This window comes from Arachis hypogaea, chromosome 5 (genome assembly GCF_003086295.3).
Source record: "Arachis hypogaea cultivar Tifrunner chromosome 5, arahy.Tifrunner.gnm2.J5K5, whole genome shotgun sequence".
Taxonomy (NCBI): Eukaryota; Viridiplantae; Streptophyta; class Magnoliopsida; order Fabales; family Fabaceae; genus Arachis; species Arachis hypogaea.
This window is the reverse complement of record NC_092040.1, coordinates 109,639,992-109,667,925: the sequence shown is the minus strand read 5'-3', so window position 1 is coordinate 109,667,925 and position 27,934 is coordinate 109,639,992. Positions and strand designations below refer to the sequence as shown.

The window sequence follows — 27,934 nt, the reverse complement described above, 5'->3', positions numbered from 1 at the left end:
TATGCTTTTTCTTCTTTTTACGTATTACCTTTTTTTTCTCTTTTTTTTCATCATTCATTATATATTTTTTATGCACTTTTTTTTAATATGGTCTTTGTTATTTTCGTTGCCATCACTATTATCACTAAGAAAATTATATGGTACAGATCTAAATCTGTACAAATTTAAAGATTTAAAGATGTGGCAAAATCTAAACCACACATCCTAAAGCTACACCTTTTACTTAAAATCGTAACTCTTTACAAAGAAAAGCGTCACCTAATGGAAAAAAGTAAATTAGAAGATTTAAGAGAAGAAATAATTAAGTTATCAAAATTAATAGATCAAAAATTAATGATTTTAACTAATGTTAATTGTAATGACACCGAATTCTTAAAATCAATACAAAATGATTTTTCTCAAAATCTTTATTTTACTATAAGTTTTATTGAAGGACTTCAAAAACCTGAAAAAATTTATTTTTCACACGGAATTTCTAAAAAATGTTACCATGGAAATGATTCCCCACATCTTTATCATACCTTCAACCCACAATTAAATTCTATAGTAGATATGCTTGAAGAAATATTAGTATCCATAAAATTTCAAAGAAATAAAGAAAAAGAGAATCCCAAAGAAGAAAAATTTCAAAATATAATCAACATAACAGATTTAAAAGTAAAACCACCATTGAAATTATGAATATTGAAGAAAAATTAGAAGAAGTTACAATGCTTTTTAAACAATTAAAAATGGCTCAAGAAAATAATATTATGGAACATGGTTTTCAAATAGAAGAAGAATTAGTAAATTCGGAAAACATAGAAAATGAAGAACACATTCTAGATTATTCAAGTGACGAAAAACCAGCAATTCCAATACAAGTAAAAAATGAAGCTGGAACATCTAAGGATAATCAATCTCAATTTAAATGGGAAACAGGTTTTGATAATTATGCCTTTAAAAAAGGTTTTATAAATAAAGATTCAAAATATACAAAAATACCATCAAAATACATCCCTAAAATCCAGGAAATGGAAGGAGATAGAATGCTCGATTTAGACTGTAAAAAGAATGAAAAAAATTTTTCGAAAACTGGTTGAATTCCTTCTTATTAGAAGCCTTTACTAATCCAAAACTCAGTGAATTGTCTGGAAGAGACATTTGGAATTACATAGGGTTTCATACTAAAGGAACTATAAGAGATTATATTACATCAATAGAAAACCAAATAATAGAAGAATTAGAAACAAAAACATCAGCTTATGATAAGATATTATATATAATGATGATTCTATATAAAGAATTTTTTGGAAAAAATATTATAGATCATAGACAAGAAGTCTATAATAAAGAATATCAAGAAGCAAAAAATCATTTAGCTAATATTCAGATATATGATTTATGTAATGTGGAGTCTTATATATGTGAATATAGAATACATTATTACAAATTAAAAGAAGAAGATAAAAATCATTATCTTAGTATGTATATAACAAAACTTTCATATCCTGCTAATGAATTTATAATGGGAAGATTTATAAGAGAAATAAATAGAGGAACAATTGAAAATAATTTTGGTGGAGCAACCTCTGCAATAAGAGAGGAAATAAAAGAACGTTGTATGCAAGAAGCAACTCAAAAAAGATTTGCAAATATAATTAAAATTTGCTGTCAAGATAATGAGGAGATACCTCAAAAATATGGTCTTAATAAAAATTTTCAAAGAAAAAGAAAATATCAATTTAGAAAAAGAAAATACTATCCAAACTGGAGAAAAAAGAGATATTTTAGAAAGGAAAATAACAATAAAAATAAAAGGCAAAGAAATAACTATTGCCCGAATAAAAAAGAAAATTGTAAATGTTGGTATTGCCAAGAAGAAGGACACTATGCAAATGAATGCCCGAAAAAGAAGGATAAAAAGGATCTTACTAAACAAATAGAAATTGCTAAGTCTTGTTTCATGGAACCATTAGAAGAATCTGATGACAACTTAGACTATATTTTTGAATATGTCTCGGAAATAGACTCAGAGACTGAGTAATAATGCTACATTTATTACTATAAAAATAACAGAAAAATTTATAAATGCTTTCATAGATTCTGGAGCAACACAATGCTTTGCTAGTTCAAATATAAAACTTGATTGGAAAAAATTAAAGAAACCATTAAGAGTTAGAATAGTTGACAAATCAATACATAAAATTAACCAAAAAGCAGAGATGGTTGAAATTTTTATTCAAAATTATAGGTTCATTGTTCCATCAATATATATGTTAGATTCTGGAATAGATTTTATTATAGGAAATAACTTTTTAAAGCTATATCATCCATTCATTCAAGAATTAACATATATAGTTTTAAAAGCTCCACACGATTCTTCAATAAATCAAAAATCAAAACGAATAAAAATACCGACTACTACTATAGATAAGATCTTAAATTTTAAAATATTCTCTATATTAGAGACATGTTATTTAAATCTATACTTTCAGATAAATATCCCAAAAAATAATCTTGAAATAAAGATAGAAGAACTTTTGGATGAAATTTGTGCTGAAAATCCTTTAGATATTAAAAATACAAATAACGAATTAGTAAGTATTAAATTAAAAGATCCTACAAAAGAGATAAATGTTCCAAATAAAATTCCTTATTCCGTAAGAGATAGAGAAGAATTTTCATTAGAATGTAGAGATCTTTTGGAAAAAGGAATTATAAGATTAAGTAAAAGTCCTCATGCGGCTCCAGCCTTTTATGTCGAAAACAATAATGAAATTAAAAGGGGAAAACGAAGAATGGTTATTAACTATAAGAAGATGAATGAAGCAACTATTGGTGATGCTCACAAACTTCCAAGAAAAGATTCTATTTTAGAAAAAATCAAAGGAGCAACTTGGTTTTCATCTCTTGATGCAAAATCAGGGTATTGGCAACTTCGTTTAGACGAAGAAACAAAGAAATTAACTACTTTTACTTGCCCAACAAAAGAATCAACAAGTGTGTTACTCTATGAATGGAATGTATTACCATTCGGATTAAAACAAGCCCCAGGTATTTATCAAAGATTTATGGAAGAAAATCTAAAAGAATTAAATGAATTTGTTTTAGTGTACATTGATGATATACTAATTTTTACAAAACAGGATAAAGAAGATCATCTTCAAAAATTATTAATAGTTTTAGAAAGATGTAAAGAAAAAGGATTAATTCTTAGCAAAAAGAAAGCAAGAATAGCAAAACAAGAAATAGAGTTTTTTGGGTTAATTCTATCCACTCAAGGAAAGCTAAAACTGCAGCCAAATGTCCTAGAAAAGGTAAATTTATTTCCTAATAAAATAGAAGATAGAAAATAATTACAAAGATTTTTAGGGTGTATAAATTATATTTCTGATCAAGGATTTTTAAAGAACATAACAGGATACACTAAAAGCTTATTTCCAAAAATAAGTACTAAAAAAGAATGGAAATGGGATGAAAAAGACAGTATGCAAATTCAAATGATTAAAGAATTATGTGAAAAACTTCCAGAACTTTATATTCCAGAAGAAAATGACTACTTAATAGTAGAAACAGATGCTTCAGACATAACTTGGTCAGGATGTCTAAAAGCTAAGAAAGCTATAAAAAGTTTGGAACAAGAAAAAGAATCATTAGATTCTAAATATTCCTCAAAGGAATTACTTTGCAGGTATATTTCAGGAACTTTTACTCCAATAGAACAGAGATATACCACTTATGAAAAGGAAACTCTAGCAGCCATTAAATCTCTTAAGAAATGGAAAATTGATTTACTACCCAGAGAATTTACATTAAGGACAGATTCAAGTTATCTAACAGGTTTCATACGATATAATTTAAAAGTTGATTATAATCATGGACGATTGGTAAGATGGCAATTATTTTTGTTACAATATCCAATAAAAATTGAATATATAAAGGGTGACAAAAATGTTATTGCATATACATTAACAAGAGAATGGAGTTCATCTACAACGCATTAGACCAAGAAATTCAGAAATACGAACAAGAACTCGAAAGATGCAAGCATTGTCAGCAAATAAGGACACAGATCCAATCCCTCAAGAAGGCCATCGAAGCAATGAAATCAACACAAAAACCATCAGAGTTCAGCCAGCTAAGCGTGGTGGACAAATCAGGTGAAGAAAAAATTCCAGAAAATAAAACAATTGCTGAAATTATAAAAAAATCCACCCAAGATAAAAAATATTATGTAATTTATAATGGCCCCATGAAAGGAGTATATGATGCCTGGGAAAAAGCAGCACCATTTACACATCAATCAAGGATAATTCATAAAGGAGGGTTTTTAACACTGGAAGAAGTAAAGAAATCTTTCAGGGAATATGAAGCTCTTCATCCAGAGCAAACCCTAAAAAGAGCAGATAAAGCTCCAATTCAAACCTAGAGAACAGGAATAATAAGAAACATTCCTACAAGGGCTGAAATCAAGGAAAAGAAAAGGGTCTGTAGATCAAATCTCAGAGAAACGCTTAACATAGTCCTAAATTGGACTGAAGAAAAAAGGGCAATCTTGGGATATTATCCTATTGCCAAAGAACAGTTAACAAAGCTGGTTATATTTCCAGAAGCTTCCCCATCTGACACCTATCAGTTTTTCCAGTATGGATTAATTGATACAATTTTAATTTTTAATGATTTGAAAATTATTAGTGAGTTTCTTGCAGGATTCGTTGATGCAGTAAAGAGATTTAAAAATATGATTGACAACGTAAATCCAAGGGATATATCCCTAAAATTTACGAACAGTCAACCTATTTTTAATGAAGAAGAAGAATGTTTGGTTCCAGCACATCAAGTAATCTTCATGTCCGTCTTCCCATGAAATTTTCAACCAATTGATCAAGTTCAAGATTTGACAATCTACAGTCATGAAGGAAGACTAGCCAGCACACTAGTAAGGGTCTTCGAAAGAACTCAAAAAATAACAAGGGAATCTCACACAAGAATCAATTATAAAAGCAGAAATACTTTGCTTGTGTCCAGTAAAATGAATGAAATTGAAGAAAGAGAGATGAGACTCTTAGTGGAATTTGAATCAGCATTCTACAACTTATCTGGACTCTTAGAAAAGCTCCCCGAAGGGATAAAGAGGAATCTCTGCTATTTGATAAAAGACAGAGAAGACCACAAGTGCCAGCTATGTGTCTCAGAGTTATTTGAAGAAAGCAATAATGAAACGGAATCAACCCACATGATAAAGGAAGAAGACAACACATCTGAAGGTCACATAATGAAAGAGGAGGACAGCACATCTGAAGCATCTCTCAACATTATTACATAGTGACGTAAGCGCTTAGGTCATAGAGCACTAACAATGTAGCTGGTGCAAGATAATAAATAATGACGTAAGCAATGACGTCATAAGAAGGGTAAGGATGGGAATTGTCCATCAGACCCAACCATTATAAATAGGTTGCTTAGGCAATTGTAGAAATCATCAAACAATAGAAAGCAGGAGGCTAAGAGTACTCATATGCTAGGAGAGCAAGGAGGAAGCGGCCGATGTGATTCTATAGTTTGAAGAAGAATTCCCTTAGGAAAAACCAATTCTAAACTCCCCTCTGGAGTTAGTATCTACAATCTCCCCTCTGGAGATAAAAACATCTTATGTAAAATATTCTAAATAAAGGAAGTTTTTCTCTAGAAAGGTACGCCTTTATCTTAATCTCATAGTCATGAATTATTTAGAAAGTTTAGAATTAACGGAAGAATCTGATTATTATAGATTATCTGCCTTATTAGATAATGAAAAACAAGCTGTTCTAAAAACAGAATTAAATCTTAAATCAAATGAAAATTTTAATAAACAAAATCTTTTAAAAGAAGTTTTTAATAGAAAAAATATAATATACTATGGAAAAATTCAACTTGAAGCCCCTATAAAGATAAAATCTGCTAATGGAGAACTTGAAATAGCTTTGATAAATGATGAAGAATTGAGTAAACAGATTGAGAAAATTAAGGATCAACAAAAAAAGATCTAAAATTGGATGGATTCATATTAGTACTATACAAGTCTTAATCAAATCTACATATATGAAAGGAATTAATTCACCAATAAGCTTAGCAATCTGTGACAAAAGAATTACTGATGACCCAATAGATCAAATAATTGGAATTGTTCATGGAAACTTGGCAAACGTAAATGTTAAATTCAATGCCCATCTTGGATATGCTATACCTTTATCAACTGAAAATCTTGGAAGATCTATAAGTTTGGCTTATAAATTTCACAGAAAGAATCTAATGGAACAAGACGATGAACCATTTTCAATTACATATGCAATAAATTATGCTTTAACAAATAGCCATCATAGTATAATATTTAAAAACAGAGAAATAATTTATGTCGATGAATTATTTCAGAAAATTGTAAAAACAGAAATACCAAAATATAAAGCTATTGAAAACCCAGTTCTTTTATTAAAAGAACCATCAGGAAAATTAGTTTCATCAAATTTTTAAATAAGAAAATCCAAAATTAATAGCCCTTTAAGTTTATCTAAGTTAAAGATTAAAGAAGAAAATTCTGAAATAAAAGAATTAACAAAAAAGGTCGAAAAATTAAATAAAACCCTAAACACTAAGTTATGACAATAAATAAAGAGAAAATATATGTAACCTATCAAGACAAGAAACAAGAGCTCTTTGAAAGAGAAAATCGGTTGAATTATCTACACTTTTCTGAAATAAATCAAAGAGCATTTGAAGCTCTAAAAATAATCTATGACAAATTGAAAGGAGAAGTTAAAGAGTTAGAAAAATTAATAGAATCTCTAGAAAATAGTGATGAATCGATGATAGAATTTGCCGAAATTCTAAGATAAATAATGAAGTATACAAAGATCAAAAGACCAGAAAACAAAATAAAAAGAAAAAGGGCGAAAAAATTAAAAAGTAAAATAAAAGAGTATAAAAGGGAATTAAATAATCTTCAGTTTGGAATTAATGACCTTATAATAAAAAGGATAGAAATAAGAACAAATATAAACAAGTTGGAACTAAACTTAAAAAATTTATAAATGCCTGGAACACCATATTATGACTTAAAAGAATTAAAGCTGTTGAAAGAAAAAATGGAGAATGAAGTTGAAAAATTAAAAAGACATTTAGAAACAACAGAAAGTGTAGAAATAAAAGAAGTTTTGGAGGATTTGAAAAATTATATTAAAGAAAAAGACAAACAGATAAAAGATTTTATATACAATAATCAATGCAAAAAAGAATATTATAAACTAAAACAAGATTGAAAAACTATAAAAATGAAATCAGAATTAGTAATAGTAGAAATGCTCAATACTTTTGATTATGAAATTACAAATTATAAAGTACCACCAACCAAATCTATACAAATTATAAAGTTATTTGAAGTAAAATATGAAGAGTTAATTTTAAAAATTGGTAAAAATTGGTATCAGAGCCAAGTTAACGATTAAGGGTAACACTTTTTCTTTAAGCAACACTTTTAGTGATACACTTTTAAATCAATAAAAAACAAAAATCTGTAAATCTGTACCAAAACACATCTGTACACTAGATGGACCTTTATCACTATTGCTGCTATCACTATTATTATTATTATTATTATTATTATTATTATTATTATTATTATTATTATTATTATTATTATTATTATTATTATTATTATTATTATTATTATTATTATTATTCAGCAAAAATATTAAACACAAAAAATTTAATACACAACATAAAAATTTTAATGTATAACAAAAAAATTAATACACATACAATACAAAAAATTTCTGTTATATCACAAACCTTTTTATGGTATAAAATTTTTTATATTATATCCATAAATTTATGTATTATTACAAAATTTTTTGTATTATGTATAAAAATTTGTATTCTTTATAATAAAATTTTTGTGTTACAAAAATACGGAAATAAAAAACTACTACATTATATATTTGTATATTTTTTTTCAACTAATACTAACTTAATTGAATTTGATTATAAAAAATTTTGTGCATGTAGTATCATTCTTAAATAAATTAGTGGTAGTACCCATCCATAATTCACTTCAAAAAATAGAATTTAGTTAATATATATTTTAAAAATAAATATTAAAATATCAGTTAAAAAAATTAAGAATTTATAAAATTTAAATTTTTATTATATTTATTAATGAATTTCTACTAACAAAAGTCTTAACTTATCCATAATTATTAATCCAAAATTTCAAATAATTTTGTTACACATTTAAGTTTTTTTGTCAACCAAGTCTAATTAAGTTAGTCCAGACCTAATAAAAATGATTTTCATTACACCCAACGTGTACATATGTACGTTTCACTAACGCAAACATACCATTTTAGGTCTTTGTGTTCCTTCTTCTTCTTCGCATACTTTCTCTCCATCGTCGTTCTTTTATTGCTGCTGTTATTGCTATATTTTTTTCTCTTTTTCTTTCTAGTAATTTTGCAGCATTGATTTTTTGTCTTTTTTATTTTATTCCTCTTAAGAAAGTGAAACAAGAAGAATGATGAGAAAATAAAATAATAATAATAAGAAGAAGATGAAGAAGAAGCAGCAGAATATGAGGAGGAGAAAGTGGAAGAGTTTTAAATTATGCAGAATTTATCAGAATAAAATTAGACCAAAATTTTTTAACAAATACACATAAATTTCTCATTTGTTACACCAAAATTTTGTTAGAAAAGCATAGAAATGTCATTTTTAATGTTGTATTTTTCTTATTTCTTTCTTTCTTTTAATTGAATGAATGTAGGTTTTTTTTTAATAATTTTGCAAAATTATGTGTTTTTTATTTTTTTGTTTTTATTCTTGTTAAGAGAGTAAAATAAGAAGAAACTTAAAAATGTAAAATACGAAAGAAAAGATGAATAATAAAAAAAAGGAGATGATGAAGAAAAGGAGAAAGAGGAAGATTTTTGAATGGTGTAGAACTTATCAGAATAAAAAAATATACCAAAATTTATTAACAAATACACATAAATTTCTTAGTTTTTAAATCGAAACTTTGCTACAAAAGTACAAAAATGTCTTTTTTAATGCCGTATTTTTTCTTCTTCTTTTCTTTATTTCTTTCTTTCTTTTAGTTGAATGAACATAGGTTTATTATTTTCTTCCTAATAATTTTGCAACATTATGTTTTTTCTTCTTCTTTGTTTGATTTTTTTTTTTTTATTCTTGCTAAGAGAGTAAAACAAAAAGAAACTTAAGAAGGTAAAACAAGAAGAAAAAAATAAATAAGAAAAAAAAAAGATAATAATGGCAAAAAAGAAGAAGAAGAGGAGGAAGAGGAAGATTTTTAAATTATGTAGAACTTATCAGAATAAAAATATACCGAAATTTTTTAACAAATAGATATAAATTTTTTAGTTTTTACACCAAAATTTTGCTATAAAAGCACAAAAATATTTTTTTTAATGCTGCATTTTTCTTTTTTTTTTTCTTTAGTTTTTTCTTTCTTTTAGGTGAATGAATGTAAGTTCATTGTTTTTACTATTGTTAAGAAAGTAAAACAAGAAGAAACTTAATAAGGTAAAACAAGAAGGAAAAGATGAATAAAAAAAAATGATGATGATGATGAAAAAAAAGAAGAAGAAACAGTTGCAAGACCTAGAGTAATTTATCATGACCTAATGTAAGTAGTTATGGAATGATTAACACTTTAGTACTGCGACATCTCATTAGCAAGTTAATGTGCAGAAATAATCGGATAAATTATGTGCTTTTTGATTGGGCTGTAGATAATATTCTCCCTCACCTTGAAGAAGGAATGGTTGGACTTCTCTGTTGTGTTGAGTTTTGAGTTATGCAAAATTTATCAGAATAAAAATACACTGAAACTTCTTAACAAATACACATAAATTTTAGTTTTTACACCAAAATTACTTAATGATTGCGACACGCAAATTCAGTTAAAAAATAAGCACACAAACAAGACTAAATCATAAACAAAAACACATCTAAATTAATTTTGGATCAAACAACCTTATTAATATGACAAAAATTTAATGATAATAATAATAATGATAAAAATAATAAAAAAGATGACGACGACGATAATGTTGATGATGATAACGATACAATAATAATAATGATGATGACGACGGAGAAAGAAGAGGGAAAAAACGAATAAAAAAATAAAAAAAAAAGAGAAGATGAAGAGAAGAAAATAACGATGATAATAACAAACAAATAATAACTGATAGTAAAAAAAACGTATAATTTAAAAAATAATTATAATAATTTAATTAAATTTAATTAAATATTTAGTTTGGATATAGAATCCTATTCAATTCCAAATATTAGTTATCATCTCATATGTATATATATATATATATAATGATGGGTCAGTTAATTTAATTAGAGTATATTCCTAGCTAATGCAAATTCTAGTCACGGAATATTTCGTTAACTTACTTTAATTGTTCATTGATTATTTTCTACGGTATATATTTAAATATTTAATCTATCAATTTGTCTAAATAAATAACCAGGTTGGCTTTTAGCACTGTCACCTATTTGGCTATATCTACACTCTATTAATTACTATAGTTTTGATTTCCAAAATTGCCCTAAACTAAGCTACTCTAATTCAAAATTTTAATCAAATATACAATTCAACTTGACAACAATAATTTCATATTTTTATGCGCACCTAAATAATTTCATATTTTATTTGTATAAGATTTTTTAATTGAATATAAATATTGCAAAGCGAAAACAGAGGGATTATTCTTGGAGAATAAGAAAGAGAGAAGTGGAAGAAGAAAAAGAAGAATATTAATATAATAAAATATAAATAAAAAATTAATAATTGTAGAACCAATTAGTTCATCAAAAATGACTTTTGTTTACAATAAATATACATTCTTCCACAATATTACATTGATGAAACATAAAAAAGAAAGACAATTAACAAGTTTTTAATTAATATTACAAATTTGACTGACTATATGAAAAACATTATGAAGTAATTGATAATTCGAAATGTAAATGACTAACTATATTTTGAGTAAATATATATCTAAATTAGTCCTAAAAAAATTTTAAATTTAGCATTTTGATCCTCAACAAATTTTTATTATTTTAAAATTTTTTAAAACGAATTGGTCTCTTTATAAAAAAATAATGTTTATTAAAAATCTAATGATATTATCTTATAATAAAATTTATTAAAATTTTACTTGTTTAATACACATATTAATTAAATAATTTATTGTAAGTAATAAATAGATCAAATTAATAGACAAAAAAAAATACTTAAAAGTTTTTAAAATAGTAAATATTTATTAAAAGTTAAAATGTCTGATTTAAAATTCGTTGAGAATTAATTTGAATATATAATTTATTTTTTTAATAATCTTCAAAAGAAACTATTTTTTATGACTAATTATAGCTCCAACTTTAATTAAAAAATAATTCCAACCGATCTTTAAATTTTTTCATTTAATAAAAAAATTAAAATATTTTTTTAAATCAACAATAAAAGAAGAGAGAAGAAATAGAGAAAAGGAGAAAGTTTTTGGCCGAATAGAAAATTAAAATTATTTTGTAGTTACTAATATAAACTATAAAGTATAGATTTATAAAATACGGATATTTTGTTAAGCTACTGTGTTTGCGTATCAAACATATTTTGGACATGATATTTATCGACACTCGTTTGATATGCGTACCTGTTGTGTTTAATTGTGTCTTAATAAAAAATAAATTTTTTTCAGACACGTTTGGACACACCTAAATACCATCACGTGTCAGCATATCCAATCTTATTTTTAACATGTATTCTTAAAATAAATTTAGAAATAATATATATTATTATTTATTAAAATAAAAAATATTTTAAATACTTTATATAATTAAAATAAGACATTATAAATAATTAAAAACTTAATTTATATTTTAAAAATAATAAAATATCAAAATATCATTACGATTTATCTAAAAGATACTTTATATTTTATATATATGCGTGTTTTCGTACCTAATAAGATTTTAAAATTTGCGTGTTGACATGTCCCGTATTATATTATGTTTCGTGTCCATATCAGAATCCGTACAACATAGGTATATGTAGAGAAGAATACTCACATAATGACATCTTTTTATTATAAGGAAGAAGGGACAAAAGTACACCTGAAAGTTCATACGCTGGACAGTAATACACTTGAATCGTTTAATGAGTCATGCGTGCACAGTAATTATACATTCCGGTGGACAAAATCACCATTCCGGCTATCAACGTATGGCGTGGTTAGTTTGAGTGGACATGTGGCTCTATTTTATCCTTGCTGGCACGTTCACAGTGAGTGACCTGGGCATTTAGTGCCAACTCAAAAAAATTAATTTATTTTAATGATTAATCAGGCAAAATTAAGGGTGAAACCCTAACATCTTCTTTCTCTTCCACCCCTTCATTGATTCACACCAAAAGCTTGAAACTTTGATTGATGGTGTACCTCAATTTCTCTTACAGGGCTGAATCCGCAGTTTCAACCTCCAATTCTCTCACACTATCACCTTCTTTTTCTTCTTCTTCTACCGCCACCACTTCAAAAAAACAGAACAACAAAGAAAAAGAAAAACCCATCAAGATCCAACACTTTCATTACAGTGACCTTGAAGCTGCCACCAATAGCTTCTCAGAGCGCAAGCTCTTCGGCAAAGGAAGCCATGGTTATGTCTATAAAGCTGTAATGGTTTCTTCTTCTTCCTTTGCATCTGCACCAGAGTTCATCATCAGCAACAATGAGGTTGATAACGAGATTGATATCTTGTCCAAAATCCAGAGCAATAATAGCAAGCTTCCAAATTGGGGAAGAAGGGTTCGTTTGGCATTGCAAACTGCAAAGAAAATTGATACTCTTCATTCATCAACACCACTTGTAATCCACAGAAATCAACAAATTTTCTGATTGATAGAAACTTCAATACAAGGTTAGGTGATTAATAATGCTCAAAAACTCAACCCTAAACAAATGCCCACAACCATATTTTTAATACACTTTATTTCACCCTTAATCGTATTAACTGTCTTTTGTAACTGTTGCACATCTTCTTTCAATTCGATGGCACACTCTGTAAGCTCATTCATCTTCTGGTATGATTGTTTCAATAGCCTTTCTTCAGATACAACCTCTATCCCCACATTTCTTGTTTTTCCTTCTACTTCGTCCAGCTAAACAAAATACTCACAAGGATCTGTCTGGATTTCACTCTATTCCAGACTTGAGTACCACAGCTTCAATTCTGTGCAAATACTTGCCATTGTTGTACTCAAACTTCTTCTTCTTCTTCTTGTTCTTCAACAACGAAGATCCGCCACCAACAGCGCTGCCATAATTTAGGGATAAAGAGCTCGATTTTTTCTAGAGTGAGTCCATATTCTTAGTTATTGGTTAAGGTGTTAGGGTTTCAACACATAGCATCTTCTTTCTGAAGATAAAAGAGAAGGAATGGTTTATTTTAATTAATCATTAAAATAAATTATAATTTTTGAGTTGGCACTAAATACCCAAGTCACTCACTGTGAACGTGCCAGCAAGGATAAAATAGAGCCACCTGTCCACTTAAACTAACCACGCCACACGCTGATGGCCGGAATGGTGATTTTGTCCACCGGAGTGTATGACAACTGTGCACGCATGACTTATTAAACGATTAAAGTGTATTATTGTCCAGTGTATGAACTTTCAGGTGTACTTTTGTCCCTTCTTCCTTATTATAAAAATGACATTATAAATCATATTTAATCAACTTTATCAACTTATCTAATGGTTCATAATGCTATCTTCACGTAAAAATGTTATCACGAGAGTATCTATCATAAATAGATATATAATTTGGAGTACCAATAGTCCCATTCTAAATAATTATTTTGGAACAAATTAAAAGGAGTAACGATTAATTAATCATAAGCGATTTCAATCATGTAACAGGGCAGGCATATGGACGGATCTTATGAATGTAACATAAACTCTATGAAATGGGAAATGAGATGCCGAAAAAAGGCATATACCGAAAGTCAACGAAATGCAACTAAAAAAATAATTCCAAGATTACATTAGATTTAGTGCTCTAAAGTATGCCTTGTTATTAGTATTTTATTTACTCATTCCTCTCTTTGAAGCAAGAACATTGTTAAATTAATGTGTCTAAGTCTCAAGATATATCCTGAATATGACACTCATTTGGTATTTGTGTTCAATTATATTTTAAATAAAATTAAAATATTTTTTGGGTATACTTTAATATAACTAAATACTTATTAATGTGTCTAATTTTATTCTTTGTTTATATTTATAAAATTATATTAAAAACAAATTTAAATCTTTTAAATTTTAAATTTTTATTTAAAAAAGTAATTAAGTGTAATTTTTTAGTTTTGATTTTTTTTATATTTTTTTATCTCACCTATAAAATAAATAGTGAGAGATCACACTTTATTTTTTAAAATAAAATTTAAAATTTAGATGAATCAAATTCATTAAAAACAATATATATTATTATTTATTAATAACAAACAGTTATTTAAAATTTTTTATATAATTAAAAAAATTGAAAACATTAACAAAAAAATTAATCTATATTTAATATTAATAAAATATTAAAATATTATCATAATTTATCTATAAAATCTTTTCTATATAATATATATGTCATATTCATATATCTCTCAATTATAACTCGTAATAATTAAAAATAAGAGAAAATATAAAGAAGATGTGTTCTACTATAAACTCAGTATTGGTTTAACAAGTCAGCTTTGACTCGGTAGTCTTTTATAGATGGAGTTCGATTATTGAGTCATTAATTGGTGCATCAAATCGAACAAATCAGTACAATCGGATTAATTAAAAATTGATTATTAAATCGGTCTGATTCAGATAAAAAAAATTAATTGGCAACGAATTGAATAAAGAACTGAAAAAAAATTTATTAATTGATGGAATCATGTGACTCTTTTTAACGGTTAATCGATTTAAAATAATAAAATAAATAAAATTTTATATTTAAGTAAAATATTTAATTAAGTTTAACTAAATTGTTATAACAATTTTTTAAATAACGCATCTCCTTGTCCTTCTTCTTCAATTTTTCCTTCTTTGCTTCCTTCTCCTTCTCTTTATCATTTTTTTTTTTTCTCCTTTTTCTTCTTTTTTTCTTCTTCCAAATTTGCGCAGGTTTTTCTTTTTCTTCTTCCAAATTCGCACACACAGGTTCTTCTTCTTCCTCCTCATCCTCCTCCTCCTTCTTATTCCCCATCGTTGCGTATTTTTCTTTTTTTTTTTCTTTTTCGTTGTCATAACACCAATAACACCAACATTTTGCTAACATCTTTATTAGTTCTGATTTTTTCTGATGCCATCATTAAATAATTTCGATTCATTTCTTAGTTTATTTCAGTTCATTTATCCGTTAATTGAGCTTCACTTAATGCTGCAGATAAGTATTGACCAAATTTTTTATTCTTTATGTAATTTTTTAACTGTTTTTTCAAATCTGAATCGAATTCGGTTCATTTGTGAATTGAGTTAGGTTCACTTGATACTACTTTTAAGTATTCACCAAATCTGTTATTCCTTAAGAAATTCGGTTCATTTCTTAGTTTAATTGAGTTCATTTGAATGCAGAAATGAATTGAAATGTGCTTTCTTGCTGATTGAATGTTTATTACTTTTGTTCAAATTTGAACCAAATTCGGTTCATTTGTGAATTGAGTTAGTTTCACTTGATACTATTTTCAAGTATTTACCAAATCTATTATTTCTTAAGAAATTCGGTTCATTTTTTAGTTTAATTGAGTTCATTTGCATGCAGAAATGAATTGAAATGTGTTTTTCTTGCTGATTGAATGTTTATAACTTTTTGTTCAAATCTAAACCGAATTTGGTTCATTTGTGAATTGAGTTAGGTTCACTTGATACTACTATTAAGTATTCACCAAATCTGAACCAAATTCAGTTCATTTTTAGGTACAAATGAACCTCAATTAAAAGGAGAAAAAGAAAAAACGCAACAACAACAACAATAATAAAAGAATGACGATTGAGAGAAAACACGCGAAGAAGAAGGAACGCAAAAAAGAAGAAGGAGGAAGACGAAGAAGAAGAAGGAAGAACGCGAAAAAGAAGAAGAAGAAGGAATACGAAGACAAAGAAAGAGGAAAACAAAGAAGAAGAAGGAAGAACGGAGAGATGAAGATGAAAACGAAGACGAAGATGAAGACGAAGAAGCGTTATTGAAACGCGCGTGTGTACTTGTAATGAAAGTGTTTTTTGTCGAGTTTAGGCATACTTGATTAGACTTAGTTACAAAAATACTTGGATGTGTAGTTGGACTGTAATGAAATATAAAAAGTTTTTAACTATTTTTTAAAAGATATATATTTGATACATGAATATATTATTTTATTATATCTGATTTAATTCGGATTAAATCTCAATTGAATTAAAAAAAATTTTTGTTATTCACGGTATCTCCTAATTCGACAGACTAAAAATTAATCCGTCTCAGATCGGAATTCATCGTTGGCATATATATTATTGCTGCGAATGGTCTTCAATCAGGAGTGTCCACTGTATGTTTAATGTTCAGTGGTTAATTACTTACCCATTGGACCTTAAACCTACAGTTGGTCGTTGGTCCTAGAATGTTATTCTACTTTCTTCCAATCTCATAATAGGATCTTAGGCAAACGGAAACCCGCTCTATGAGCACCCTTAGGCGGTAGTTTCTCGATCCACTTACTGACTTAAATGGAAGAAAGACAGTAAATCAAAAGCTTTTTCTTCTTTTCTTATGAGATTTTTAGTTAATGATTCATGAGAACATACTTTGATATTTGTAGACGAAATTCAATTCTTTTGCTAGAAAGACAAGAGATCAAAAATAAAAGGTTAAATAGCTGGTCCAGCGATCCATGACATTTCAGGCACTACACTGCTTTATAATAAAGAAAGATAGGAATTTGGAAATCCCTAACTAACCAAGATGAGCATTCCGGTTCCAATCCTGATCTATCAACACAAGGCGAATCTTTAAATTTTTGAACATCTAACTTAGTAACTTTACAATTTAATGACTAGTTTAGTTTTTAGAATTTTGGAATGAAAAAAAAAATGTATTTATACTCAAATGAGTCCCAAAATTTTTTTAGAATAGATATTTTAATTTTTAACAAATTTTATATCCTAAAATTTTTAAGAATTATTTTTATTAGATATATTAGTCTCTTTTTTGCTTTTAATTAAAATTTTAATATGTGTATTGAATAAATAATTCTCTAATAAATTTTAATAATAAATTTTATTAAAAGATAATTTGATTCGAAAAAATATTATTATAAGATAAATTAATTTCTCTTTAAAATAATAAAAAGATCAAATATCCAATAAAAATAATTATTAAAAATTTCTAAAAAATAAAAAATTTATTAAAAACTAAAATATTCTATCTAAATTTTTTTGGGACCAATGTGAACATTTATTCGATACGATATTATGATACATTAAGAAACACGCCTAATTAATTCGCTGCAGATATACTATGTTTGATCAATGATAATGACTATCGTGTTATATAATAATTAGCATGACTTCGATTATTTGAAGGTGGACTTAGGCCAAAGGATTGTATCAAAATATGCCCTTTGAGTGAATAAAAGGCCAGGTGACCCTTTATGATCGCTATATATATTAGTTTAATTATTGCAATGTAATATTTTTTATCCATTGCCACAGTTTTTAGTCTAAGGTTACAGGTTTTTTCTTTTTTCTTTTTATCTCGATTGTCATTTTTTCTATCAAATATTTTAGACTACGATTTTAAACCGTGATTTTAGCTTGCTTTGTGGTTACGATTTTAAATGGTGATATTAGCCTACTTTATAATTATGTTTAAAGCTGTATCCAAAATTTATTCTATAGTCACAATTTTAAATATAGTTGTAAGAATCGGATCGAATCGGCCAGTTCGATCGAAAAATCAATAAACCAGATTCTTGACTGATCCGGTTAATGAATATGACCGAATAAAGAATAGAATCGTTGAGAACTGGTTTAAACCAACCAATTCTGATAAAAATTAGAGAATCAGTGGTTTTTGTTCAACCGGCCCGTTTAGAAGGCTTTTTTTTTATTCACTTGCCAAAACGACGTCGTTTTGGTTAAAAAAAAAAAGAAAAAGAGACTTGAAGTTCGAAGGAATAACCCCCCCCCCAAATTCCTGTTTCCCCAAGTCCCCAACCCTAATTCCCTAACCAATAACCACAAATCCACAACGGCTAACCCTCCCTCACCTCCTCACATTGCGACGTCACTCACCGCGTCACCGTCGTTCGCTGTCCATCGTCGTCTTCTTCGTCTCATCTTAGAAGACCTCACCGCGACCTGAAGTCTCAAGGAATAGAATAGAACCGTGACTCTGCTTCAGTGCTTCGTCTCACCTTCATCCCCGTCTCTCATATTTGTAGTCGCTGCCGCCGCGCCACCGCCATCGTCTTCGTCCTCTGCTGTCTACTCTGTCAAACAGGTTAGTTGAATATTGTTCTCCTCTGTTCTACTCTGTTCTTCTAATGCTTATTGAAAACTTGAAATTATGAAGCTGTTATGATTTATGAATAATGTTGTTATGTTGTTCTGTTGTTCTGTTATGTTATGAAAACTTGAATTTTCTAGGATGAATAGGTGAAATTTCTATTGTTGAAATAACTGCTTGTTAAAATTTGAAATTATGAAGTTGTTATCAATAATGTTGTTATGTTGTTCTGTTCTGTTATGAAAACTTGAAATTTCTAGGATGAATAGGTGAAATTTCTGTTGTTAAAATAGCTGTTTGTTAAAACTTGAAATTATGAAGTTGTTATGAATAATGTTGTCTTGCTGAATAGGGAATAAGAAATAGGGAATTTAGGGTTACTGTTGTTTTATACTTTTGCTACTCCATATTGTTTTAGAATGGCTTCTGCAAATACACCATCTTCGCAAGAACAAGGATCAACTCCTGATGCATCAATTGGAACCTAAAAAAATAATAATAGAGCAAAAACTGATCCTGTATGGGGGTCATTGTAAACAAGTTGTGGAATCTGGAAAAACCATTCTGTTATGCATATATTGTGAGAAGCTTATTAGGGGTGGAGGAATTCATCGGTTTAAGCTTCATTTGGCTGGAAAAGGAGGAGATATTGAGTCATGTCGAAAGGTGCCAGCTGTAGTGAGACACCGATTCCATCAAAGCATTGAAGAGCTTCGAAGCAAGAAAAGAAAAACTCAAGAACAATATGCAGAAAGTTATAATGCTTGTGATGAAGTTGAAAGAGAATTTGACGAGATCGAACGTAATGAGATGCAGCAACAATAACAAAAATCCGGAGTTCCAGCACCTAGCTCTAGAAAAGGAAAATAAGTCAAAGGATTACAATCCTATTTTCCATCAGCAACAACACCCAAAGCTCAACCAACTATCAAAAATGTTCTTCAAAGCAAAGAAATTGTGGAGAATTGTGATATTGCTGTTGCAAAATGGATGATGGATGCCTTTGTTCCATTTAATGCAGTTAATTCAGCTTATTATCAGCCAATGATTGATGCTATTGCAAGCATGGGTGCAGGGTATAAAGGGCCAAATTATCCAAGAGTCTGTGGGTATTTGTTGAGTAAATTAGTTGAGGATGTGAGGAAAATAATTGATGGTTATCGTGAGATTTGGAAACAAACTAGATGTACTATTATGGCCGATGGATGAACTGATCGTTGTAGGCGTACTTTGATTAATTTTTTAGTTTATTGTCCTAAAGGAACTATTTTTCTAAAGTCAGTTGATGCTTTTAATGTCTCAAAAACTGCTGATGTTTTGTTTAAGTTGTTTAGGGATGTTGTATTGTTTGTTGGTCTTGAGAATGTTGTGCATATTGTAACGGAGAATGCTGCAAACTATGTTGCTGCGGGAAAGTTGTTGGAAGCTGAGTTTCCTAAATTGTATTGGTCTCCTTGTGTATCTCATTCTGTTAATCTGATGTTTCAAGATATTGGGAAGTTACAAGAAGTGAGTGAAATTGTATCACAAGCTTCAATAATCACCAAGTATATCTATAATCATTGCTATCCGCTGTTCTTGATGAGAAAGTTTACAGGTAGGCGAAAAATACTTCATCCGGCTCCAACTCAATTTGCCACTATTTTCATTGCTTTGCAAAGTATTTTGGCTCAAAAGGATCCTTTGAGAGCTATGGTGACCTCTAAAGAATGGACAAGCTCAACTTATTCCAAAGAAGCCAAAGCTAAGATATTTGTGGATCAAGTCTTGAATTCTGAATTTTGGAGTCAATGCACTGATATTGTTAAACTTACTGAACCACTTGTTCGTGTTTTACGTATTGTGGATAATAAAGACAGAGCTGCCATGGGTTTTCTTTATCAAGCAATTTATAAGGCTAAAGAAGAAATGGTGAAGAGGTTTCAAAAAAGAAAGAAGGTTGTTGATCCTTATTTGAAGATTTTAGAAACCCGTTGGAATGCACAACTTAAGAAAAATCTTCATGCCGCTGGTTATTGGTTAAATCGAGCTTTTCGATTTAATGCTGAAGAATTTGAAAAGCACAAGCAAACGACTTCTGGCTTGTTGGATGTCATTGACTAATATGCTTATGGTGATCCTAATTTGAATTCTAAGCTGACAAGTGAGATGAGGATCTTTAAGAATGCTTAACAAGATTTTGGAAGACTGTCTGCAACCCGTGAACGAAGCACTGTTATGCCAGGTGAATTTATTCATAAATTTTGGTCTTTTATGATTGTGATGTATTTATGATTGTGATAAATTATTTTTTTGTTTTTTATGTTAAGATCAATGGTGGAAATCTTATGGTTATGGAGCGCCAAATTTGCAAAAAGTTGATGATTCGTATTTTAAGCCAAACTTGTAATTCTTCAGGTTGTGAGAGTAATTGGAGTATTTTTTAACACATTCACTCAAAGAAGAGGAAGCGGTTAGAGCATCAAAAATTAATGATCTTGTATATGTTCATTACAACTTAAGGTTACAACAAAGGTACTTTTTTTATTATTTTAAGTTGAAAGTATTATTTTAAAATTTTAATCACCACAAGAGTGACGAAGTATATTGGAAGATCAAATGAGAAAGCAAGTTTATCATCCAATTTGTCTTGATGCATTTGAGAATCATTCGGAATGGATATTGGAAGATTCACCACATTTTTTAACTCCTGAAGAAGTTGATCTTTACGAAATGATCTAGCAAATATGTCTCTTCAATCACCTTTAAATGATTTAGGTATGCTTTTATTTATTTATGAATTATGATCAACTAAGATTTTAGTATGCTTTATAACATGTTTTATATTATTTTTTATGTTGATTTGTGAAACATTAGATCAATTGGATTTGGAAGATGATCGGGATGATGATGGAGCCAACAATTCTATGGAAAATGCAAATCAAAATTAAACCAATCAGGATGTAGCTCCACATTTGTCAGATGAAGAATGATGAATCCATATTTAACGATAAATTTTGAATTGATTTGAATGAATTTCATCATATAAACCCACATTTATTCATCCAAGTAGCATACTTTTGTGTTCTCTCCCTAAGTTGAGCTTAATTGTGAAAACATGCTATTTTATGCTTAATTTAACTAATTTTATTCCACTTTCATTCCATTCAAAGCCTTGATGCTTTTGATGAGTGATTTTAGGTGTAAGAGGTAGGAATGGCTTGATAAGAGTGGAAGAGAAGTATGTAAGTGGGAGGAAACATGAAGAAAACAAAGGAGAAGCACACAGCCATGTGTGAGTGCACAAAACTCGCTGTGCGTACATACAAGAGGAAAATCAGAAGGTGTGCGTACGCACAAGTCCTTGCACGTGACTTTTATAAAGTCACATGACTCGCAATTTGAGGGACTTTTTGGCCCATTTTTCTGATGGCTTTGGAGCTTATAAGGAGGCTAGCAACACACCCATATAGGACAATACACTACCATACATTATATTACACACTTAGTTAGTTTTTAGGTAGTTTTTAGGTTAGTTTTCCTTAGGTTTTCTCAAAATTAATTAGGATTTTGTAGAATTTTATAGTTCAAGTTTTGATCTTTGATTCTAGCCATTTTCCATTGTAAGTATTTATTTAATTTCTCTTTTATTACATTACTTGCTCTACACTTTCTTATATTTTAATTTCCCTTATCAATATATATAGTTTTGCAATTTTGGATTTTTAGTTGATGAATTTGATGATACATGATTATTACATGTTTGTTTGAGTTGCCTTTGTTGATTTTGATCATTTGTGGTTCATAGTTTTTATCATTTTCCTAATTTTGCCATGTTTTATTGATTATGCCCACTATGTATTTGATGAAATGCCAATTTTGATTATGGGATAGATTTTCACCCTTTGACTTGGGGAAATGAGTATATGGATTACTAGAGTCATAATGTTCGACATTTAGTGATAATTCTTGGGTTGTTAGTTGTTATTGTTTCCACTAACGCTAGCTTCTTACTAAGGTAACTAGTAAGTTAGCTAGGATTTGTGGATTAATAACAATTATGCTCACTTGACTTACTCTTCGATGTTAAGGGTAGACTTAGTGAGATTAATCTATCATAATTATCATAGTTGTGGTTATGGTAAGGAAGGAATTCCATAACTCATCCCAAGTCAAGGTTCCATTTATGTTTTGAACCACAATTTCTTCATTTTTTAGTCTTACTTGTCCATATTACATACATAGTTTTTTTATTCCTTTATTATTTTATTAATTGCAATTTTGAATCGTTCTTTTATCTCTTAATTATTTGCTTTCATCATCGAAAACTCCTTTGCTTTCTACAACCAAAATTGTGCACTCTTAGGCATTAGTTCTTAGGGAAAACAACTCGAGGTTTAATTACTCTCGGTTAATTTGAATTAGAAATTTTAAACTTTGATTGATGGGATTTAATTGCCAGTTTGGACTATGCTACCGACGAAGTTATTCTTGTTTTTGAGAAATTCCGAACCGGTGCAAAATCCTTTCTATCAAGTTTTTGGCGCCGTTACCAGGGAACTTAGTGCAATTGAATGCCATAATTTTGGTTGTTGTGAATATGTGAATAGTGTGAATAGATAAATTTTGTTTCTTTTGTTAATTGATGTCTTTTATTTTTATTTTCTATTTTTCTCTATGAGTTATCACCCTCTTAGTTTGGAGTATGGTTGTGATCATTTTGTAGGGTTTGATAACTTCAATTTTGGATCACATCATGGGATTGGAGCATCAATTTTTGAAGGAGCAACCTCCTCTATACTACAATGAGCAAAACCCTCCCCAATATGCATACCCAAACTAAGGATATGGTGGATTTCACTTTGATTATGCACCTCCACCACCATATACCTATGACTCATAGCCCCAGGCCCCAACATAATCCTCAATCACCACATTTTTAAACACCACACCAATAGCAACAACCATATTCTTACATACTACCTCAAGATACTCATCAACATAAACTACCTCCCACATATACAACCTTCCTCCCAATCAATGAAACTCCTCTTTCACCACAATGTGAAGTTTTTCCACCCTTGGCCCAAGACCATCAAGACCTTCAAGCATTTTTCAAAGAGCAAAAAGGGTTCCGAAGAACACAAGGGCAATTCATGGCCACCATAGCCGAAGCAGTGAGCCACTTGGTCCTACTTCGCTCATCCGATCAAGGCATTCCTCTTGAGGAATGTGAAGGGTCAACTAAAGATTGTAGTGAAGACGAGAGAATAGAGTCACAAGGGAAAGAGGAAGAGTTAGAGCACGAACTGAAACAAGAGGAGGAAGGTGGGACAAGTGAGCCGGAGGAGAGAAAGGGAGAGTTTAGGGAGATTGATCAAGATGTGGATTCCATCATTGATGATTTTTTGTCCACCTTGGTCAATCCCTTTAATGATCTTAATGAACCTCTTCCCATTGAGCTTGAAAGAGATATGGAGGTAGATTTCTCACAACCTACTTGTTATGACTTAAGTGACGGGGAAGAGGAAGAGGAAGTTAGTGAGGAAGCAATTCTGGTACAAGAGCACATTAAGTGGGTGGCAATTTCATCTATGAGCTTCATTAGCCCCCATCAATATGCTATCTTGGAGACGGATTACCAACTCAAAATCTTTCTTGGGTTGTTACATGGTGGAGAGAACGGTGTTGGTTCCAAAAGGAGTCCAAAGCTCATCAAGAAAGCCAATTCAAGCTTTGGGATTCAAGCATGGTGTGAAGCACAATTGAGTGGATTCCGGAGAGTGTTGGGATACTACAAGGGTAAATTGATAACTTGTCCATCCGGCTTGAGGCGTAAAGATCAATAAGAAGGTGAGTGGATGCCTAGAATATGGGATCCCGGAGGACCTATGAACTATGAAGTGCAAGCTTGGATGGAGATTTAAGGAGGAGTGAAAACACAAGCCCCCCTAACAAGAGTCTCCTCAACAAGTCCAACTTAAAGACTATAGACCAAAGTGCTAGGTGGGAGACACCCCACCATGGTAACATTATTCTTATCCTTTCTTGTTTATAGTCTTGGTTTATTGTATTTTTGTTCATCTTAGCTAGCTAGGATTAGTTTAATTTTGAGTTTAGTAGGTTGATTTTGGTATGGATCATGATATTGTGAAGTTTTGAATGTTGTGGGGTTGAATTTTAGATGAGCTAAGGTTCAATACTTTAGATTTTGAAAGAAATTTTTTTAGAAAAACAGGGCAAGTGCGTGCGCACACAATCGGTAAATTTTGTGTCTCGTGCGTACGCACCGCTCTGTGTATACGCACACCAGCCTGTTTGCCCCTGTTGGGAGCGCTTGCATGCCATGTGCGCGCGCATCTCCCTTTGTTTTTTGCTCTGTGCATGCGCACCGCATCGTGCGTGCGCACACTCACCCTTTTCGCGCATTGCATGCGCACGCACCTGCTTGTGCATACGCACACTCCCTTGCATTCCCTCTGTTGGGAGCACTGGCACGCCCTATGCGTATGCACCCCTGCCACTTTGTGTTTCTGTCCGTGCGCACGGACCTGTGTGCGCACGCACACATGATCCTTTCTCTAAAAAAAAGAGTATTTTGTGCGTGCACACATATTTATGCGTACGCACACTTCCTAACTCCCTCTCTGTTCGGAGCGTTCGCACATGTTGTGCGAGCGTACACCTTCTATTTTCCACCTTGTGTGCGTACACACACATACTTGTGCATACGCACAGGTGCTGTATTGGGCAAAAATTTTATGCACCTTTCATTAAGCCTTATCACACTTCCACCCCTTTACCCCTCTCTTCTCTTACTTTTGCCTTATTTTCTAGTTATTCTTGTTAGTTTTGTTTGTATTTTATTTTTATTTTAGTAATTATATTAGTTTTACTTTGGTTGTTTCTAATTAAATAAGTTGCAAATGTTTGCTTGATTTGGATTGGGTTGCTTCTTGATTGGATTTCATCAATGCACTTATACTTTGCTTTAATATACAAGTACCTAGTGGGTTTGATAATTCTTGTTTTGATTGCACCCTAGGACAAATTATGTAAGTGCACATTAAATTAAGCGAATTGTGTTGAAATTCCTTGTTCACCATGATTTTCATATCAAATTCATCACATGACCAGTACTTGTTTCTTGTTAATGCTTTGCATTTGTTTGAGTGACCTGATTTGATTCTTATCAAGCTTATCACTTTTTGCAACGAGTACCTTTATTATGTGACTATTGCATTATGTTGAGGATGAACAAGTAGTTTGCTTTTAATCATTGAATTGGTTGTTGTTTATTGTGCTTCTATATCAATTCTGCACTTTCACTTGCACAATTTCAATACCCAATATCTCAAAATTCAATTCACTTTAGTTGTGGTTGCTAGGTTTGCTTGTGCCTTAATCCTTTGCTTCTCTTCACTTGCAATCTAGGCCACTTAATTAAGGAACACATGCTTTTTCTTTTGCTTTTGTGGTTACTGTTTTTACTTGACCAATGTGGGTGTTCTAAACCGTGCACACTTAGAATACGCACATTGTCTTTTAGCATATCACACTATTCTGACTTTTTCCTTAATTTTTGTTTATTTGTTTTCTACAGCACCCCGAACCCCAGTGCCCACCAACTGAAGGTGAAGCCTCGCATCTCTTCACCCCCGGATTGTGTGTATGCATGGAGGACCGTGCAACATTTAAGTGTGGGAGAAGATCCGTAATTTTTGGAGCGTAAATTTCTATTTCTTAAACACTTTGCACTATTTTCTAGTTTTTAGTAGTTATGTTTTTGTGAATATTTGTTAATATTTTATTTTATTACACTTTGCTTAGTTTGCTTATAGTTTTCTTTGTATGTTGCTTAGTATAGGAAATAAGTTTGGTTAAAACAACAAAGAATTTTCAAGAAATCCCTTTTAGGGCGTGCCATTGCTTATATTTGAAAACTTATTTTTCAATTTGCTTGAAATATTCTTCTTATGGAACATTACAACCCTTACCCTAATTTAGGCAATTAATCAACTGGTAGTTGTTAGTAACAGTTTCCCGAGAACAGTGCTAAAAACTTGGTGCAGAATTTTCAAACCACAACTTACTGACAAGTGCATTGGATCATACCAAATAATAAACTCAGGTAAGTGAGTGTCGATCCCATGACGATTAATGGACTAAGCAAGCAATGGTTGATTAATTATTCTAGTTAGACAAGTTGAAATAAGAGTTTTGAGTATCAATTAGCATAAAAGACTGTGAGTTAAGAAATGCAAACAGTGAATGGTTTGAAAAATAGTATGAGAATAGAGTTAAGGCTTGAAGATGTTTAAATTTCTAGATTAACATTCAAAGTCAACTACCTTGATTATGTAAAGATTGAGTTTATGGAAAATCCTAGGTGATTGAATTCATGTTCCTAGGCAATTCAATCTCTTCAAACCCAACCAACCGTTAATCCCTTGATCAATCAATTTTATTATAGGATTAAGTTAAAATTCTGATTTATAAGCCACACAAATCCTAAGAACCCAAAAATGATGCGATTATATATCACGTATCACATCAAATCCAGACAATTAAGGAGTTGTGAGAAAGGGTTTCAAGTTTTAATTTTAGTGATGTAACTTTTTCAGGATTCAAAAGAATTCAATTTAGATCAGAGTTATTTCCCAATACATACGAATCCGTAAGGTAAAGAACAAAACCAATCTTAAATATAAATCAATTCATTAATCAAGAGTATAAAGACAAATAATTATTAATTCATCAAAGTAAACATAACTCCTAACCTTAATAGTGGAGGTTTAGCTCATGGTGCAGAAAAAAACATAAGCGTAAAAAAAATTGTAAATTACAGAATAAGGAATCGAAAAAGAGAAGCTCCTGCAAGGGCGAATCTCTTTCTTATTTATAGTCTTAATTGAAATTGATTTAAAACTTAAATTAAAACCTAACAAATATTTTATATTGATTTATTTGATTTGAAAATAAAATAAAAGGCCTTCCGTGATGTGTTGTACGCGTGTGGTCCCCACTCTGATTTACACTCTCTGCGCTAAATGCCAATGATCTGGCATTTAGCACCACCCTTCCAGAATAGTTTGCACGTAAATCAATGGCCCCGATGCTAAACGCAGGTGAGGTAGTGTTTAGTGCCACCAGGCCAGAAATCTTGCACGCTTTACGAGGTCCTCGGTGCTAAACGCTGAGTCGTGGTATTTAATGCTACCTGTTTAGAGAAGAATTCGTCTTGTTGAGCTTGCGCAGTCGTGCGTACATGCAATAGGTGCGTACACATGAAGTCCTTTGGTGTGCCAGTGATGCGTACGAATGCATGATCTATATGCATGAGCCTCCTTTGCTTCTTTATGAATTTTCACCAAATCTTCATCTGAATGCTACCTAA

General features: G+C 30.2%; 1 protein-coding gene across 1 annotated transcript; it reads left to right on the top strand.

Annotated features, from left to right (window-relative positions):
• The first annotated feature begins 12,470 nt into the window (after nucleotides 1-12,470).
• On the top strand, nucleotides 12,471-20,661 carry LOC112803976 (uncharacterized). Its single transcript, XM_025847420.1, has 5 exons — nucleotides 12,471-12,905; nucleotides 18,454-18,552; nucleotides 19,147-19,360; nucleotides 19,460-19,720; nucleotides 19,820-20,661. The coding sequence occupies exons 1-5, from the start codon at nucleotides 12,471-12,473 to the stop codon at nucleotides 20,659-20,661; spliced, it is 1,851 nt and encodes a 616-aa protein (XP_025703205.1).
• Nucleotides 20,662-27,934: the final 7,273 nt, after the last annotated feature.